The 20,890-nt window shown below is 35.1% G+C and overlaps 1 protein-coding gene across 7 annotated transcripts in view; it reads left to right on the top strand.

Moving 5' to 3' along the window:
* The window catches only part of LOC131067540 (probable histone-arginine methyltransferase CARM1), a 253,344-nt gene that overhangs the window by 33,667 nt on the left and 198,787 nt on the right, over positions 1-20,890 (top strand). For all 7 annotated transcript variants that reach the window (XR_009111832.2, XR_009111833.2, XR_009111834.2 and 4 more), the window contains exon 2: positions 7,934-8,002. Coding sequence is in view for 4 of the 7 variants with exons in the window: in XM_058002590.2 (XP_057858573.2) it covers positions 7,934-8,002 (69 nt within the window). In the remaining 3 variants the exon portion in view is untranslated. The remainder of the gene's footprint in view (positions 1-7,933; positions 8,003-20,890) is intronic.

Raw genomic sequence — 20,890 nt, 5'->3', positions numbered from 1 at the left:
GTCAAAGAGGAGGTTGGAGGCATTGAAGTTTGGAGGAATTTCTCCATCTCGAGCTAACTTCTCACTCAGAGATGGTAGATTGAATGAGACATCATTTTCACATTCATGTCCATCTTGAAGAAAGTGGGGCATGGCAATCCTTGTAGATAGTGTAATCACTAGAAGGGTTGTGGTTAGTGTAACTACATTTATTGATTTTGTTCCTTGGTAGTATTTGTGGGAAGTGTAATCATTGGAAGGTGTGATTAGTGTATACATATTTGTACGGTTTCAACATAGTATTGATTGGTGGAATCGTTGCTCATAGTGAAGGTGTGATCGTTGATAAAGCTTTGTAGTTTTTTCTTTGGTTTTGAACACGGTTGCATGGTAGTTAGGGATCCTGAATGCTTCTTTGATGGCAACTTCCCCGAGGTAGGCCAGTCTTCTTCCATCAGATGCGACAATCTGCCTTTCCTGGGCATTGTAGTGTCTGGCACATTCTACAATTAATTCATTACACTGAACTGATGGTGGAAATCCAGCTGCTTCAACAATACCGTTTCTCATCATCCTCCGAGTGATTGCTGTAGGTAGGCACCTGCCTTGCCCGTACATTATTTTCTTGAAGTCCTTGAAGTCAACATGACCAAGGTTGGTGTCTCCAACCTTCTTCCACTTCGAAGTGATTTTAGATTCTGGCTGTGCTCCCTTGCTGGCGAACTTCATTTGAACTTTCCTTGAAAGTCCTCCTTGAGTGGTCATCTATTGCCTAGAAAAGACAAAGAAATTAAGATTTCTTTCAACGTGTGAATTCTATGTCTGATGAGATTTTTATTCCTGATTTCAAACTTTGTTGTCTCAACTTTTCACCTTCAGCCTGTCATAAATTTGAAATTCTATAAAGAATTCAGACTATGAATGAAAATAATCTGCTCAACACCTAGTGAAATTTGTGAAAATCAGCCTTGGAAAGAGAAAATTGATGAAAAAAAATCAGTCCACAGCTCGAATTTTGGACTGAGAATTATACATTTAACTTTGAAAATTGATGGAAAATCTCCCTTTATTTCTGAAAGAAGATGAGATTCTTTGAAGAAGTTGATCCAATTCCTTCACAAAATCAAGGAATTCTCTTGTTGTTGCTCTTCAAATGCCTTTCTTCTTCTTGAAGTTAGAGAGAAAGCTCTTCAATTTCGAACTTAGAAAAGTGTAAGTGAAATGATATGCCAAGTTGAATTAATATTAGGCTTAGGAGTTCAAACTTTTTAGCATCCTTTTGTTTTTTTTGTAGATTCGATGAACATTCCTTGATCTTCTCTCTTAAAGATGGTGACTTTATCCTTCTAGAACATTGCAAAGAATATTCTCTTCTTCTTCCTTAACATAATTTCATACTTGGGCGGACATGATCTGAGGTCAAGGAATTTTGACCATGTTGGAGCAGACTTCATCATTTACAAGGAATTTTCTTACCCTCTCCTAGGCGGACTTCATGCTGGTTCAGGAATATTGATGCTTTGGGAGGGTAGACTTCATGTCTCTTCAAGGAATTTTCCAAATGCTAGGTGGTGGTTGGAAATTTCTTCATGTTGCCAAACTTAACCAAATGCTTTCTCTCTCCTTGGGCAGACTTGGTATCTCTTAAAGGAATTTGTTTTCTTCTTGAGGGTGAACTTGGTGTGAGCATAAGGAACTTTCCTATGTGCCAAGGCGGACTTCAATGCTAGTCAAGGAACTATTAGAATATCTAATTCTATGTTAGTCACCTATTTTTAGTTCCTTGGTTAATGGTCATTTACTTTTTTTATGTAATTAGCTTTTAAGCTTAATTTAGCTTTCACGCTTAATTTAGCGTTTAGCTCTTTAGTTTTTTACTTTATGTTCTAATTATAGAACATCGTCTTGTAACCTCTATATATATGTGTGTATATCGTTCAATGTAATTATCCGATTATTGAATCATTCATTCAATTTATTTTTCAGGAACTTTGTCATGAGGTAGGGCGTACTTTGCATGTTGTTGAGGAAAATTTCCTTAGCATAGGGCAGAAATGCTATCTCTTCAAGGAGTTTCCTTCCTTTCCTAGGTAGACTTGAGCTTTCATCAAGGAATTTCCTTGATTCCTAGGTAGGAGTTGGGTTTTGATCAAGGAATTTCCTTGATTCCTAGGTAGGAGTTGGGCTTTGATCAAGGAATTTCTTTGATTCCTAAGTAGGATTTCATGTATTCCCAAGAATAATCTATTCTTGATAGGGCGGACTTCACCATTGAACAAGGAAATTTCTTCATTCTCGCTTGAACCCTTAGTAAATTTTCTTGCTCATCACCATGTATTTCTAGCATGTTCATTTTGGAACTTTTGGATCAACGTCTTTCTTCAGATGAAGTTCTTGTCTGGAGAATTTTCTTCCTTTTTGATCTTGGAGATACAAACTTTTCATTTCAAAAGCAAGAACCTCATTGTCATGACCTGAGTGACCTAATCCTAGGTCAACTTTCCAAGAAATCGTAAAAAAGCAAAAAGCAAAAAAGTAGGCGAAAAAACTGCTTCTCCGATTGGTCCCAAAGTGCCAATAATGAAAAAGCAAAAAGCAAAAAAGCAGATTTCCACAAAAATAGGAAGTTGTCAGAATTGACCTCAAGTAGTTGTGATTTTCGCCCTTTGGCTTGTCTTAGAACATCTGTGATGTCAAAATGCCCATTTGATCATTATTGGTCCAATTGACTTGAAGACTGAGAAAAACTCTTGAAAACCTGTAACTTTAGACTTGCAAATATTGGTGACTCAAAAACCCTTAAAGCAAAAAACAACTGGGGGGTCCCCATTTGCAAAGGGGCAATGTGAGAAAAAAGGTTACAATAGTACATAGATTGATGTGATCGGTTTAGTGTGTCCTTGTTTAGTGAGGAGATTTGTTGAAGTTGTTTCATTAGACTTTTTTGTTTCTTTGAGGGCTAACTTTCCTTAGATTGATTTTATTTTTTTTATTTGTTTGTATGAGAGCTAACTATCCTTAGATTGATTTATTTTTTTGTTTTTTTGTTTGAGAGATGATTCTCAAATTAGTTTTCTTGTTTGTAGATTCGTGAGGCCAAAACTCGCTAGGACTTGCGGGACTCGCGAGTCCAATGACTTGTTGAGTCAACTTGCCACAGACTTGTTGGACTTGTGAGTCTTGACCTAGGACTCTCGCGCAAGACAAAAAAGGCCCACAACTTAATAAACACAATTTTTGGATTTTTTTTCATTTGATTGTGGTCCTTGGTGCCCAAAATAGGTTTGCAGTGTGAAGTAGGGTTTGAAGAATAGAAGAGAAGCATATGAAATCAAAATAGAGCCATGTAAGGGATTTTTATTCTTTTTTTTTTTTGTTTTCTTTGATTGAAATTCAAAATAATCCTGAAAAATAAGGGGAAATGCTAGCAATTTTGTTTCATTTTGCTTCATAACCTTTTTTCTTGTATTTTTAGCTTGTTTATGAATTCTGTTTTTTTTTCAAATGATTGATTATCATTTTTTTGTTGATTTTTCACAAAACCCTATTGATTTTTTTTTTCATGTTAAAATAGCATGTCAAGTTCAAATCCAAAGGCAAGGCCATCTAGAAAAGACCCAACATGGAAGTATGGGATATCGGGAAATAAAAAGGGTGAGGTCACTTGTACTAAATGCAGTAAATGGATGACACGGGGAATCAATAGATTAAAATTCCACATTGCAAAAATACTCGAAAAAGATATGGACATATGCCCTGCATCAACTTCGGAGATGGTTAGAGAGATGAAGGCCCTTCTTGCTGGTTTTGAGATGAGAAAAGACGAAAGGCAAAAACAAAGTAAGCCATAGTAGCAGCAATGACTTTGGATGTATCCACTCCTATGCCATTGAATCCCCTTGGTGGTCCAAGTCCAAGCATTCGTCAACAACATTCATCTTTTGGTGAGAGTCTTGAGGGTTATGGCAGCAGCAAATTTTTGGTGCTATAATAATTTACCTTTCAAAGCAGCGAACAGCCCGTACTGGGAAGGTTTGGTGAATGCATTGACAATTGCAAGCAAGGGGTTTAAGACCCCAACAGCTAAAGACTTGAGTGGGCCATAGCTAGAGGAAGCCATAAAAAATACACAGCTTGTGGTTGGTGAGCAAAAAAATTTTGGAGGAGAAAAAGATGCAACATTTTATAAGATGGATGGATGGATGGACGAAAGAGGACTCCCCTGAACTTCTTGTTGGCTTGTAATGGTGCATTGCTATTCATGAAGTCTATAGATTCCTCCATTGAAATAAAACATGCTAAGAATTTGTGCAATTTATTAGATGGGGTGATCTAGGAGGTTGGTGCTGAGAATCTTGTCCAAATTATCACGGATAATGTAGCAGCATATGTAGTTGTAGGTAGATTGCTTATGGCGAGGCATCCTACAATTTCATGGAGTCCTTGTGCTGCACATCGCTTGGTTTTAGAGGTCATTGGGAAGATTGGATGGGTGAAAAGTGTGGTTGAAGAAGCAAAACATGATACCAAATTTATCTACAACCATACTTGGGTCCTTTCTTTAATGAGAAAACACACAAATGGCAAGGACCTTGTGCGACCAAGAGTGACACAATTTGCTAGCCACTTACTCACATTGCAAAGCATTCTTGGTGCCATTCCTCATCTCAATCAAATGTTTGTGTTTGATACATTTAGGGCTGATGAGAAGGTCATGACAGGTGTTATTGCATGCTTTGATAAGATGGCACTTGGTTGTGAGTTGAGAGACAAGGTTCTTGATGGGTTGGAGGTGAGATTTGCTATATCTTATTTATGAATTTGGCAGTGTTTAGTCTTGAGTATCTAGAAACATCCATCTTTGATTTAATTTAAATTTTTATCTATTCAAGGTTTACAAGGGTGCATAGGGGAGACTCTTTTCTTCAACTCATGTAGTTGATAGGAGAGAAAAACAACCAGGTAAAAATTTTAGTTCAATACTACAAGAAAAAATTAGAAACTTGATTTGTATATTTTTTTACTTAATTCGTATATTTCTTAATTTTTTGTGTAGATTTATGGTGGGATAATTATGGTGCTGGCACGCCTAATCTTCAAAAGATAGCCATTCAGATTTTGTCCTAGCCATGTAGTGTTTCTGGGTGTGAACGCAATTGGAGTTTATTTGAGGACATTCACACAAAGAAGGGAAATAGGTTCACCAAGCAGTGCCTCAATAATATTGTCTTCGTCTGATACAATTTCGCTGTCAAACTAGAAAGGTGGAGGCGTTTCACATGAGTCCATCGACTTGGATGATATCGATCCATATGGTGAATGGACTGTCAATGAACAAAATGATGACGATGTCCTCCTTACTGAAGAAGATCTTGCAGAATTGGAGAGAGGAGCAACAAAAGAAACATAATTGGATGCAATGGAGGAGGATGAAGATAGTTTTGATTTTGAAGTAAAAGAAACAACTTATCTCATAACACCTTCTAGTTCGAGGCCTCAAAAATTGAGTTACATTAGGAGAGGGAAGAGGAGGATGTAGATTTTATTTGGTTGTTTTTCTCGTTTTGACATATTATTATATGTAAATTTTTATAAACTTATGATGCTTTTATACATTTGAAAGTTTGAAACTATGAGTATGACTATTGATTATGATTCATGAATGATGAAATTTCAAATATTGAGTGTTTGACGATTATATGACATGTGTAATGTTTGAATATGGCTCTTATGTTCTTTAAATGTATTAGTTTCTTTTTTGTTTTTTTGTAAGTTTTCTTCTTTGCTGAGTCCTAGCTGAGTCCTAGCTGAGTCCTAGCCGAGTTTTTTGCTGAGTTTTGAGTTGGAGGCCTATTTTAAGCTGTTGAGTCCGCGACGAGTCTGAGTTTTCACTCTTACCTTTGCATCATGTTGGCTTTGGGAGCTTGAGTCCAAGATGATACCTCTTTGACTAAGATCCAAGGATTGAGGGGTGGTCATTCTGCCAAAGGCAAGCTAGGCATGATTTTGTTCTCATCCCTTATTTATTGTACCTTCAGGGATTTGAACCTTACTGGATGGTGTAATTAAGGAACAGACCATCACTCTTACCAATCATGCTCAACCAATTGAGCTACAACTCTTTGGTATTCATTAGATTTTTAGATGGGGTGTTGTATTCTGTTCATGTTGTGTTCAATCCTTTGTTTGAATTGATGTGATAAGGGTTGTGGAATGTTGCGATCTTAATATTACATCTAGTATAGTTAGTAGTTTACAATAAATAGTGGATAGTAATAATTAATAAATAAATTATGGAGTTAGTTGTGGCAATTCCTCTTTGTGGAGGTTTAGTAGAGTAGTTCATTAGGTGGTTGGTGCACAAGAAAATATGATGGGCTTTATAAGTCATTGCACAAACAATATAATCAATCCTGTGAAAATAACAGCATGTAACAGTTTTATTGTCAGCAATATGGTTTAGGTTTTACAGTTTTTTTGCTTACAATTTCAATTATTCCTTTTTTCTATTTTCACATAGTTTAAAACAAGAGTAATTTTATTGTATAGCTAGTGATGGAAGCTGTCTGATCCTTTAATTAGAGTGGAAATCAGAGATCAAACAAGAAAGTCAATAGCGATCTATAGAGGTCAAACAGTGCACTTTTGTTTAAAAAATTGCATGATTAAAAAATGGTTGAAGAGGCCAAAAAATGTGCGGTTGGTCTAAAAAGTGCTCGTGAAATTGGGAAATGGTAGAAGATGTTAAGGACTTTTCGTCAATAAATTGCATAAGAGAAAAGTAAAAAATGATAGAATAGGTTAAAATGTGTGTATTGGGTCTAAAAAGTTGGAAAGAGACATATGACTATGAAAATGAAAATGAAGATCTAGGTTCTTAACATATGAAAAGGTCTTTTAGTTAATTTGAGTAGACAATCCTATAAGGTTTTAGTTCAATCAAATTCATAGATTTTCTGAAAGTGGTAAAACATTAGATTTCAAGCTTTTAGAGCGAGGTTGTAGGTACAAAATCGTTTTTCAGAGCTAAAATCATTAGAGAAGATGATTTGTGTTTTAGAATAACTGTTTTTAGCTATTACTATCTTTGGTAAGCATTTTGGTATTTTATTGATTTTTTAGTTTTCAAGCAATCTGTTTTGGACAAAAGCTTTAGTTTATTTATTTTTCAATTAATCTTGAATAAATATAAATGTCCATGCAACACATGCAATGTACTGATTGCATGAGAATGCAAATCTTTTTAAAAACTTCTAATTGGATGTCATCAGTGATTTTATGTGTACTTGCTGCTGAGACTGCTGTTCAAGCTGATATGTGTCATCTCGTGTAAGTGATTTTGTGAGTTGAATGGAGTTTAATGGTTATTGCAGGATTTGATTGCTAACTTTGTTAACTTGAGTATCTGTAGGATTTGTATTGCAATATTTTTAAATTCTGATAGTATTTATTTTCCAACTGAATTCTTGTATGTACTTGATTCTGTCTGGCCTTTGCTTTTAGCCAGAATTCACAAGCATGTATTAACTGTCATAGGTTAGGTCATTAGTATTTTCTTTCTTTAGTTGCATTGATTGAAATATCTTAACCTTTTATCATAACATGAGTGAAGGAATTCTGTGAAATGCTTTTGTAAGGCAACACTTAACTAAACAAATCATATTCCTAATACAAATTTTCTAGTCTATTTGGTGTTTATTAGTTATATTATATGAATGTTAACATGTTTATGCTTCTATTTGTCTCCTGTCTTTTTGTTAATGCAAACATCCATAGACAAGGTGTATGTGTAGTACATGAATGTCTGTTTGGAAGAGATCAATGGAACCAAAATCTGTGGTTACAATGTTTGTGGTATCCATCTATTCTGGTGTAGAAATGAGCAGTGACACAATGTGTGCCATTTTCTCATGCTCGAGGTGGAAGTTTTAACCTTTTTACTTTCTTTTTCCAGCTTTTCAGGGTGGGACCTGCTTCATCATTGTGGGTTACAAACAAGAATTCACCTAGCTGTTCAATTGAGGTAAGTCAATCTTTCTAGAATACCAATGGAATGATTTATTTGTTTTCTCTTTATGTATTTCTAGTTTTGATTTTATTGCCACTTTTAGAGTCATTCCTTTATTATTTTACAACAATGTAGTTAATCTGGCAAACATTTAGAACCTACTCAGCATGTAAGGTAGGAATGGAGGAAAAGAGCACACATTGCACACAGTCCATTGAGGTTACATGATTTTAGTATTAGTGCAGAACAGAATGTTTTGTTTCTGTTTTTTAAAGTCATTTAATGGATGAAAGTCAACGTTTTGTTTTAGTTCTTAAGTGTCATTTTATGTATGAAAAGTTAATGTTTTTTTTCTGTTCTTTAAAGTCATTCTATGGATGAAAAGTTATCGTTTGTTTATGTTCTTTAGAGTCATTTGATGGATGAAAAGTTAAAATGTTATTTTTTCTGCAGGATTGTATTTTTAAACATCACATTTGCTGTGTTTATAAAGGAGCCATTTTCTCATTTCATGGTACTGTTTTTCCATCATTTTGAGCATGTTCTTATGTTTAGTAGACAAGCCTTATATTTTCTCAAACAAGCCTTATATTGTTAGGAATCTTAGGATTTCTGAAAAATGAAATCTAAATATTTGGCAAAGAAGAGAAAAGAATCTGTAATATTGTCCATGAGTTAATGTAGTAGGTCAAAAGACGTTTCTACAAGTTAGAAGAAGAAGAACTGGGAGTGTGTAAATTATTCAAGGGCTGTATAAATTAAATAGCACTATAATGATGAAAAGATAACTAGAGTGTATGAACCTGAAAGAGGTTGTCAATCATGTGAAATCCCTCAATGAACGCAATAAGTCAGTTTTTGGAAACTAAAGCTTTAGACCAAGGTTACATATCCGGGCTGGTGTTTGTATATATCATTTGGGCTGGAGGAGGAAGACCAATGACTTCATTCATTATCACACAAGGAGCAACACAAGTTGGGATGTTTTCCATAGGAGAATGACCAAAGTCTAAGAGAGTTCAGATGGAGAATTCTTGGAGTGAATAGGGTCCTTCCCTAGAAACTTCTTATGAGACCAGATGAATCTGAAATGAAGTCAATAAATTTCAAGATTTTGAAATTTTTAGATTTTCTGAGTTGTGAAATGAAAAAAGTTTTAAGAAATGAATTTTTAATTAGAAGCATGTGGTAAAAATCTGTTCTCATTTCAATCAATAAATAGAGATCCTAAGCTCATAGATGAGCTACTGGAAAGTTACCATCAAATCGTACAATTTTATACCAAATAATCATGTCCTTGCTACAGGGTTTCATGCTACATTTCAAAAAAAAAAAAAAAAGGTTTTATGCTACAGTCAAGGAAATTCTCTCTAAAAGTCACATACCTTTTGTTCATCCTAGATAAATCTTTGCTTTAATTTCTCTAAAACGAAGTCTTTGCTTGATTATGTAAAACAACAAAACTATTGATAGAAAATATTTATAGCTGCATTCCACCTCCTTGCCCCCCAAAATCCTGTATCCTCCCTCCCAACTGAAAAATACCACATCCTTGGGAAATTCCATAGAGTTTAACATATTAAAAAATAGTAAAATACTTACCAACTTTAGAGTCTGAGTGTGTCATTTCATACAATCATAGTATAAATCTTTTACTCTCGGTCATTTCTTTTTTTTAATTATAGTTTTATTGTCTTTTGAGTTGTCTTGCAACGGGGGTTCACCATCACTGGAGCTACTTGTAGAACTGATTCGGATTTTCTTGGTTACTTAAAATGACAGTATGAGCCTTTATCATGCTACAATTCCATTATTCCTCAATAAATCCATACAACTGAGAGAATCATGTAGTCAAGGAACACAGATTCATATTGCTAGGATCTTATGATCATCTCCATGTGATTGTTGACCTCATTAAACATGAAAGGTGCTATTGCATTTGAGTGCATATTTCCACAATAGATCCTTTGTGACATGACAAATACAGACCTTTGCTTGTTTCATTGCTTGGTATATAGGAAAATGTCCATAAGCCTTTGTATGCCTCCCGCTTCCACATCATCCATGATTTTTGGCAAATCCCATATTCTTTGTAGCTAGCTTCTTACAAAAGGGTTCCTAATTTCATTTTTGAGGTAGTTGATGATGCTGGTTTATGCCTTTTCTGCATCAAAAGATATCATCTTGCTTACTTTTCTCTTAAATAAATTCCTTTTATCTTTGGTTCTCCTTTCTTTGTAGGAGATCAATTGTAAGAAATTCGGGAGCTACCTGTGTGCACTTAGTGTTTCACAAAATGAAAGTTAGCAAAGAACAGGAGGTGTACAAATGCATGCACTGAGTTTAATGCACTAGAACACAACTTGCTTTATATACATGCTCAATTGGATCCAATTATATGATTGCTTTCATTGAATTTATGGATGTAAAAAAAATGTGTGGATAATGCATTTAGACAAGTCTTGCTATTCCTTGCAAGGATCCATGTGCATTTCCTTTATTGGTAGAAATTCAAACATTAGGCAAGAAATCCATGATTATTTGATTATCTTGAAGAGTTGAGATCTTAACATAAGCTGTTGTACACACACATATAGTTATTAGTAGCATCTTTATAAATTGTCTTTTCATCGAGGAAATCTTGGTATGGGGTGTAGTTTGCAAAGCTCTAGTTAAAGCATGTTAGTCTTAACTCACGAGTAGTCAGGGGGGTTTCCAAGGGGGAAATTTGTGGTTGTAATCTGCTGGGAGTAGGAACAAACACATAAATTCTTACCCCAGGTACCCTTGAGGCTCAGGATTGTATGTTTAGGCATGTTTGTATATGATTATTATGTATTTATGCTTATGGGTTGGCACTAATTATTAATTATGTCATTATTGAAACCTAAGCTATTGCTATATTATAACATTTATACTAAATGGGAAGATGTTATTTATTTATGTATGGTCTATGGAGGATGCTATAGGGATATGTATTGTGTGCTGTTATGCCTCTTTATTTTGGTTGAATGAATAAATTGGTTAGAGCCATTTGCATATCTTGTACACAAGGAAGTAACTCTATTTGAGCATATTTAAGGAATGCACTTAGCTTATATATTGAATTGAAATGCTAGTTACATTTTGGAGCTCTTAAAAGTTAAAAAATAGCATGTTTCTTTGTACTTTTATAATGTCCAAGTGGAGTGGTCATTATAGTTGTTGACATTGCTTCATAGGTTCCTAATTGATATACATTGGATCCATTAGGGTTGGAATGAATTTATGGATCTTATTTCTCCTTTGCAAAGCAGCTCGCAAGAACACTTGATCCATTGATGGGATGATTTGCCCTTGAAACTTGGAAACACAAATAGAAATCCTAGGTTTCTTTGGTTTTGCAATAACAAAACTAGTGATATAATGAGGGTGATCTTCTTTATAAATATTTTCTTTGTTTTTTTTTCCCTTTTGATGTTCTAAGGGGCTCTTGAAGGACTAGGAGGTGGAGGCATTTTGTCCTTCTATTTGGGTCCACATTTTGTTGTTATCACTTTATTCCTTGTCATCTTTGGTGGTTAATTTCTTCATAACTATATGATTGGATTATAACGAACCTCTTCAATCATCATGCTGTTTGGAGGTTATGGAAGTTATACTATTGCATTTTCATTGGCAGGTTCTAGAAGTGAGATCCTTCTAGATGAATAATGGTATGTAAAATAATATTCATGCTTAAGACTTGACTCGGACTTGGCAAACCGAAAGTTTCCTATTCAAGAAAACTTACATCTTAAAACAAATACTTAAATTTATTAAGAAAATTGTAGAATGTATCAAATGAGTCTATAAATGTTGGGGAATCATTTTCTATTTGACTTGAATACAAATAGAGTGCAAAATTGCATCATCATGCAAATACAATGGTTAGTTGATAATGTTATATATTACAGAAAGTATGACACAAAAAATGATTATCAAGATTTTCGATATTTACTAAGGAGTGAAAGCCTCCTTAAATAATACTTACAAAGATCTATCTGATAAGGATAAGATTGACAACCAAGAAAGCAGAGGATAAGAACTTATCTAAAATGAATAAAAGAATATTCCCACAGTGTAATGTCCCCTACTAGGTTTAGGCTTGTTTTAACCATAATTAAGCTAGTTTAATATACTTTATGACTTAAACTAAGTTGATTAGGAGACAAATCTAACTTAACATGAATCGAATCGGTGATATTCCATAGTTCAATCAATCAATTTGCTACTAAGTAAATTGTTCATCTACCACAATAGATAATTAATTCTATCATACTAGATAATTAATTTTATCAATCATAATTCTTGATGCAAGTGTCAACCTTTGTTACTACTTCAGTTTTAAGAAAGAAGAGGATGTGTATGTTACCAAAGCGCTTAGAGACCAAAATACAATAAGTTCCCTCAAAGTTTATAGATCCAAGCCCTTACTTATCTTGGGTCTATACCCTCAAGGTTTATGGGTCGCTGATCCCCACCCTCTCTTGGGAATCATCCTATTGATTGGATTTAGACTGCCCCTCTTTGGAAGCATCTCATTTCCCAACTTCTTAAATACTGAAGACGTAACCGAAAAACATATTCTTCTTTCTGATATTAACTTAAGGATTCTATCTGATTTATATTCTAATATTTATTATTTATACACATATTCTAATATTTATTTGTCTGTTCAACAATATATATATATATACACATTATTTATTCTCAGATATTATCATTGTATATTACTGCAGATGCAGTTCTTATAAAACATTATAATAATTATAATTATATTATTATTATTATTGTCTATATTTTTATCACTATTAAATTCTGCGAAAGAATGTTATCGGGCTTCCTATATTAGCATATATGGGACGTTACTGCCTGTAACATAATAACAGTTCTGATTTATTCTGATGATATACCCCTTGCATATGCCCCACCGTGTTCGTTATATTTATTTTATATATTATGATCAGAAATTATTATTCTTAACTGGCAGTATATGTGCCAGTTTTGCTGTCATGCCAGAATACCATATAGATTCTTTTTCTTTCCAAACCTCCCTATATCCTCCCCTCTCTTGCCAAGGGAGATTGCAGCGTTTATAAACTCCTCAAGGCTTGCAATCCTTTGGTAGAGACACACCCTTGGCAACTCATGCCCTTTGACAATGAATCGGTCAAACTCCCAAGGATATTAACAATTAGTAAGGCGTGATTAGACTGATTACCTTTCTATCAGGTTTTCATTAATATTAGGAATTATCATCATCTTTATTAACACTACTATAATGGATATTTAACATAGTGTGATTTAAATATTTAATAATATAATTTAATGAAATCAGTTTATATAAGATGTTATTTAATGAAATTAGTTCATTCAAATCTTTAATTTGAATGAACATTAAATTATTGATACATATTTATATATTTTAATATTTTAATTGTATTATTATTTATTATTAAGTTCTATTTTAGAAGGGATACTACACAAAGTCTATCCTAACGACTTAATTGACCATTATAAACTAATTTTATAATATTAATTTAATACCCTCCCTTAATGGTCAATTATTAAATACACAAAGTTTATACCAAAATTTTACAAATTTGTCAAGGCTCAAGTAATTGGTAAGAATGTTTATAGTTTGGTTCTCAATTGGACATTACTGCAACATCATTGATCCATCATCTACAAATTGTCGTATGAAATGAAAATGAATCTTCGCATGTTTGGTACACTCGTGGAAGACTAGATTCTTGGCAAGCTTTAGCAACCCTTGATTGTCACAAAACAAGGGTGAAGGCCTTGCTTGAGACGTGCATGTCTGAAAACATCCTCCGAAGCCATACTGCCTCACATGCTGCTTTGGTTGTTACTCGATACTTTGCTTCTATCAAGGAAAGAGCTATTGCTTGCTGCTTCTTGTTGGTCCATGGGACTTCACTCATAACAAAGTTGAAAACATATGCAGAAATGGATTTCCTATCATCAACAAAACTTGATCAATTCGAATATTTTAACCCAACCAGCTTCGGATCTTCCAAATGCCAAAGTCAAGCATCTCTTTCACATATCTCAGCACCCATTTTGCTGCAACCCAATATTTTGCCTTTGATGCTGTTATAAATATTGAAATATAACTCACAACATAGCTGAAATCAGGTCTAGTGGCTCTAAGATAGATAAGGCTGCCAATTAGTTGCCTAAATGTTGTCTCATTATCTTAAGTCTGTTTTGGCTAAAAGCTTCAGCACTTTCTCCATGGGTGCAGACGAGATTTTGCAATCTATCATCCTCTACTTGTCGAGCAAACTCTTGGCATATTTGGATGCTACTTGTCTGAGTCATGTACACTTCTTCGTCTAAGTCCCCATGGGGGAAGGCACTTTTAATACCCATTTAATGGACTTTCCGACCAGTTGATGTGTGTTTTATGCACATACGAAAATAGAATAAAATACCAAAGTATTTTACTCTCTCTTGAACAAAATCACCTCAGATGCTAAATATTTGATAAACTAAGACGATTCCAAGGTTTCTACGATCAGTTCTTGACATGTGGGTAACTCAATGGCTTGATGTGAATTGCTATTTTTACTTGGGGACTTATATAATTGTTCAATTTGGGAATCTTTCATGGATTTGGAATTGGAATAGGTATGCCGATAACTCATGATTTTGCACTTTGAGCTCTTGATCTAATCTAACAAGATTTTTAAAAAAAGGAACAAAAGGAATAGGGTTTAGGAATTCTATTCGAAATCCTAGAATGCAAGAAAAGGGTGAATGATTCAATGAAATCCTACTAGGCAAGGTCTCTCCTGTGATGTCCCCAAACAAGACCCCGTCCAGTATTGTTAATATTAAGAAAGCTCCTTGTATTATCTTTATAAATAATATAGTGTTTAAAGCCCATACAATGAAGGACAATGAAGAATATGGGTGATTATGTATCAAAGACAAGTTAAAAAGATTTGTTATATTAAACAAACAACCAATGCAATGATCAGTAGATTAGTTTGATGGAATCATTAATGGTCGATATTGATATTACAAGAAAAGACTTACAGCCGACTTCAAGGAACAAGGGGAAGGTACATTAACCATTGTTGAGGTGCGAATGCAAGAAAGGGGAATTCAAAAAGGAAGAAGCAACGACTAATGTGATCTCATAAAGAAAGATATCAGTTAATCAATCAAATAAAACAGACAAGTCAGCGCCTTATTAAGAAGATACAACATTTCCATAAGCCATCATAAACCAGCGATTAAGGAGAAATATTATGAAAATAAATAATGCAATGGTTAACATTACGGAGTCAGCGATTTGCATCATCTTGAAAGGACGTGATTACATTTCAAAGGGCTGCACTTACAACAGCAATACAAAGAATATGAATAAATAATTACTTGGCATTGTTTAGAACAAATAAAATGAAAACTGAATGAAATAGTGCTATTTGAATAGATGCTAGCCGATTTGTTAAGACAGAGAAATTAATGTAAGAGAAGGCATGATAAAACAAATGCTATGTCAGAGAAATATCCGTTGATCCATACAGTACTGAAGACAGCGATCATTATCCTCTTAAAGACGGCGAGTTGCTTCTAGAATAAATAGCGATTAAGTAGTGTATATTAATAAACACAAATAAGGTTTATTATAATAAGCAGCCATCCAAAACAATAGTTTTGCCACCTTAGGACAGCAGCTAAACATTGTTTAGAGAAGCCCATGCAATATGGCCAGCGATTGTGATAGTAAAATAAAGATTATGATGGGCAGCTTAAATCCAATGATTTGTATATCAGACAAAGGGAAACTAAGAGGCATCGATTATGATTAAGAGAAGATAATGAGTAAATAAAGACAGAGATTAGTATACACAAACAGCCATAAGCAGTGATTTGTATATTCATGTTAAAGGCAGCGCTAATATAAAGAACAACAAAGACAGCGATTAGTTTAAAGAAAAGTTATAAATTAAAGTTGGTGTCCTTTGGAAGGGTTGTCACTCTTCAAAGAGATGCTTCCCTTCATGGAGGCTTCAGGCTATAAAAATTGACCAAGTAGGAAGGACGAAAGGGGATGGAAGGAATGGGATAGGGAGTGCTCAGTTAAGCTTTTGACAGCCAAGTGAGAAGGAGAGGTCTACTCACCTGTTGAAGGATAAAATATGCAGGAGTTTATAGGAAAACTTATCAGACACAGTGTTTAGACTGCAGAAGCCAAAGAAGCCATTAGAAGCAACAGGTTGCATACTTCAAAGACTAAATCACAAATAGCACCATTGCTCATTGTTGTAAGAATGCAGTTTCAGAATCAGGGAGAGCAAAATATCACAACACAACGGAGTTGCAGAACAGAAATCATCTTGCAGGGACATGATCAAATATACTAGGAAGGACAGAGATAATCAATTGTTTATATATATATCTATCTGTTGATCAAGATTATTTTGCATACACTTAACTGCTAAACCGGGGATAGCTTTGATATTAATTTCCCACTCTATCATATTGTGAATGTAAACCATTGTGTGTCAAATCATTATTGCATTGATTATCCATATCTACAAGTATTTATAATGAAATTGAGGAAAGAAGTCTCTTGCAATTGATTCTTATGAGTTAAATGTTCTTACTTCATATATAATAAGAAAGGGGACATTACAAATTCCTACTAGGCAAGGTCTCACCATCAAAACGAACAATTTGACACAAGCTTAGTGCAATCATGTAAGGTATATTTCATAGATGTTCAAATCATTACCATCAAACACTGTACCATTCAAGGCAACGCATAACAATGGACGTATAACAATTGAAGTTAAGTTGACATAAAATTCCAGCTGACGACACAAGGCACATTTAAAATCAACAGGAGGCTAGTAGTATGGATTAGATGGATTCCACACAAATGCATTCAACAAATTCCTTCATTCAATCTAAAATACTTGAAACAAATTCTAATCTAAAATTCTAATCTAACTTGGAGGCAATGAGAACCACAAATGCATACAATACTTGAACAAAATCAACATCAATTTGAACAATGACTTATATTCAAATTTGCAACATATAACCGACAATTCTCAAAAATATCTAATACAAATCAGAGGCAATGGGGTTTATATATAGCCTCAAAAGAAATGAATGGCCGAAATACATTTGGAATCAAGGGCCATGATCATGCCAACATAGAGCTAAAGTTGTTGCCCTAATTAGGGTTTACATAAAAATAAAGCCACCAACATATGATCCAATGGAATGATGCCTAGTCGTCAAGTAGTAAATCTTCTAGGAGATTCCGACCTGCATTCCTCTCTCTTACAACATATTCCAGGGATCTAACCAATACTGAATCTAACTCATCCATGGTAATGCTGGGCAAATCATCTTGCTGCACATGAATCACATCCAACGATTGGAACAGGCATCAAAAGTATTCTCCCAATCTGGCATGAGCTTCTGTGAATTATGGACATGAATCAACAAGAAAACCAAATCATCAATCTGATTCTTCTATAAGGAATCCAATTGGCTGAAGTACATGAACTTCATCTTATCTTTCAATTCTTTTAAGTGTAGACCGCTGGTAGCACTGACATCTACCCCTAACAATTCTTCAATAGATGTAAGGATCCTCAATTGTATCTCCTGAATCGATCCTTCCATTGCTGCACAATCCTTCCGTGCATGTTCATAAGTGGATTTCCTCATGGCCAATGAACAATACCAACCATGGAAATCGTATCTATCTCCTACTTGCACAACTCTCTCCTGAATCAATGTGGACATCGAAATTCTCTTCAACACTCTGAGGCGGGGAATGGTCTTCTCCTGAATAGGTTGGAATTGTCCCAAACTCCCTCCAAATACTGTATCTTGAATATGAGCGCCATTGTCCAGTCAAATGCCTGGACAAATTGAGTAAGGAAATTATTCGCCCGTCTCTTCACATCTTCTGTCCATTTCTCCGACTCCGCAAGTGTATCTCTTGCTGCCTCATGATTAAAATGAAGTCCACAATCACTGCAATAGGGGAGACAAAGGAAGGATCCTCACGCCTTATCCCTGTAATATATACTCTTTGAGCTTGATATTCTCCTCTTTGTACTTTTTTTCTTCTCAATCTCCCTATCTAACCTCGCATTGAGGAATTCTTGGTCTTTTGTAGTTTGTCGAAGGGCAACTAAAGTGATCTGGAAATCCATAGGAGTAGCGTCATCTCGAGTCACATCACCAATTGGGATAGCCACCTGTGCAGTTCTCATTCCTGTTTCATCTCCTTGTTACTCTTGGCTAAGTTGTCATCAATATCATCAATAGACTGGGTCTCTACCATTCTCTTACTTTTCTCCATGCTCTTCATCAACCAATCGGGAATGGTAGACATTTCCATTCCATCATCGAGACACATTTCTTGATCAAGTTCCCTCAATGCCGAGATAACATCATCATCCTCCTCCTTGTCCTTAGTCAAATCATAAACATTTTTACCCAAGCTAGCTTGCAATAGGACAATAGGAGATCCCGTCTGCTTATCATCTTCATCAGGTGGGGTAGATTGTGCTGTAGCATGCAACTCTTGAGTGTTCTTTGGTAAAAAATCACTGTATTGGAGAATTGTTCAAATTCCTTATTCTGTTTTGGTATATTGATCTCCTTAATTGGTGAGGAACTAAGGGGAAACAAAGGATTGTTAGGCTCTTGTTTCTTCTTCTTTGATAGTTGGCTAACTATCTCCTTTTCCTTCGTCTTGGATTCTCGAAGCGTATTCTTTTTACGTTTAGGAGCTTCACTCTCCTCATTTGTAGGAATCTTCACATCACTAACTGTTCTCTGATCATCCTCAAGAGATGATTTTGCTTGTTTCATCTTCTCGTATTTAAAGACAACGCCCATATCTATCAATCTGTTCATCTGCTTGTCTATCAACTCTCTGGAGAAATCCATGACATATCTCATAAGCACATTCAAATCTGTTACTTCTGGCTCTGACCAACTACGTAATGGGATAGATTTCTTCATTTCACTTTCATATTGCAGATGAGTATGATCACTATCATCCCATATCTGATCAGGAATGAGAAAGAGTTCACATTTGCTCATGAAGTCTACTGACATCCTGTACCACATTCTCCTCTTAACTACTTGTTCATCCATTAGGTTGGCCTAGTAATCTTCAATGTCAACCTTGTATATGAATTTGTCTCCCTTCATCCTTTCAACATTCTTATGCAGATCGAATCTGTCTCTGCTCTTGTAAGTTCCAAGGCGATAGAATGCAAGTTCATCAATCACTGTACTAGTTGCGGCAGCAGGGTGGCACACTTCCAAAGTTTTTCCTCTGGAAATAGGAAAAGTCATCTTTGTTCTATGCTTCGCCTTTTGGATGGAATCAAATTCTAGAAGTTGTCTCACCACCTCAAGTAGGATCATTCTGTCTGTAGGATACCTAGGAAGCTTGTATGGTTAGGATCTGAATCCCTGAATCCTTAGGTATGTGAAAGTTGGAAACTATACGTACCACGATCCATATTGTTCAACTAACTTCGTTGCCTCTTTGGACAACCTCTTGTGGATTCCGCCTTGCAACATCCTTGTAATATACATGGTGAATGCATCATTCACCCTTCTGTAGTCTTCAATCCTATGCACGTCAAACTGTGGATAACATTCATAGCTTCTATACTGTCCTTGTCCATTCTCGACTTCACCTTTGCATATCAATCCTTTGTGTTTGACAAATCTAGCAAGTATATACACAAGGTAGGAAGTCATGGCGAATGACTTAGTACCTAGTTCATTCCACATTTCTTAACTGAAAATCCAAATTGTTGTTGATAATCTTTTACCAATTGATCATTGTTCCTGTTATACAATCTTGGATAAAATAAAACATCCATCCTTCAAATAAGGCACCTTGCAGCATCCCCATCACTCGGTTAAGTAGGAATACCAAATCGCGATATTCCTCTTTCAAATCTGTGCATATGAGTGTCTTTGGCGCTTTGGAATGATGAGGTTCGGCTCAATCATTCACTCTTTATTCACTACAGTTTTACATGCATCTGCCTTTAACTTGTACTTCGCTTCATACTCATCCTTTGTCCTATCCATCATGTTTGCATTGTGGGGAATTCCAAACACTTCGGCAATTGCATCCTCAGCAAGGTAGGCGATGGTTACCCCTTTGGAAGTCCGGATCATCTTGGAGAGAAGATCAGAGGATCATTGTGTCTTGCATATTTCAGAATAAGCTTGCTGCATTGTATGGATTGTGGAAATCTAGTGGCATGATATATACCACTCTTCATGATGTTTGCATAGGTAGGAGAGGGAATCTGGTTCTTTGTGCGGAACATCCCTTGTTGCATCCACTCCATATTCAGGAAATTCATTTTTGTATTTGTAATCTCTTTCCATCGGGATGACAATTTGGAATCCAGATAGAATCCCTCTTGAACAATCTTTAACTGCTCCTTTTGCACTTCAATCCCAGATTTATATATGGTACCTGCATGAAGCTAGAAGTCAATAACTTGGAAAAATTATCCTGATAACTATATTCAGAATTGAATGAGTTCTGATTTCTAACGATTTAGACAAAATTAGGAATGAAAATCAGGAATTCTATCTATATTCCTCAACAAAAGCTGAAAATAGAATGAAATTGATATGAATTGGGTCTAAAAAAACCCTCATATAATCCCTAGAAAACCCTCATTTTCAGACTTAAATGAGGTCTGATATGAAACGTTAAGTTTGAAGACACCTGGTATACTTAGAAAATTATTAAAAATGAAGTCAAAAAGTGTATACCAAAATGTGGAAATGCTTTGGAAAGGTGTAAAAAGTCTGATTTTCACTCTTTGTTGT

The sequence above is a fragment of the Cryptomeria japonica genome, chromosome 10 (genome assembly GCF_030272615.1).
Source record: "Cryptomeria japonica chromosome 10, Sugi_1.0, whole genome shotgun sequence".
Taxonomy (NCBI): domain Eukaryota; kingdom Viridiplantae; phylum Streptophyta; class Pinopsida; order Cupressales; family Cupressaceae; genus Cryptomeria; species Cryptomeria japonica.
The sequence above is the reverse complement of the archived record's forward strand: the minus strand, read 5'-3'. Positions and strand labels throughout refer to the sequence as shown.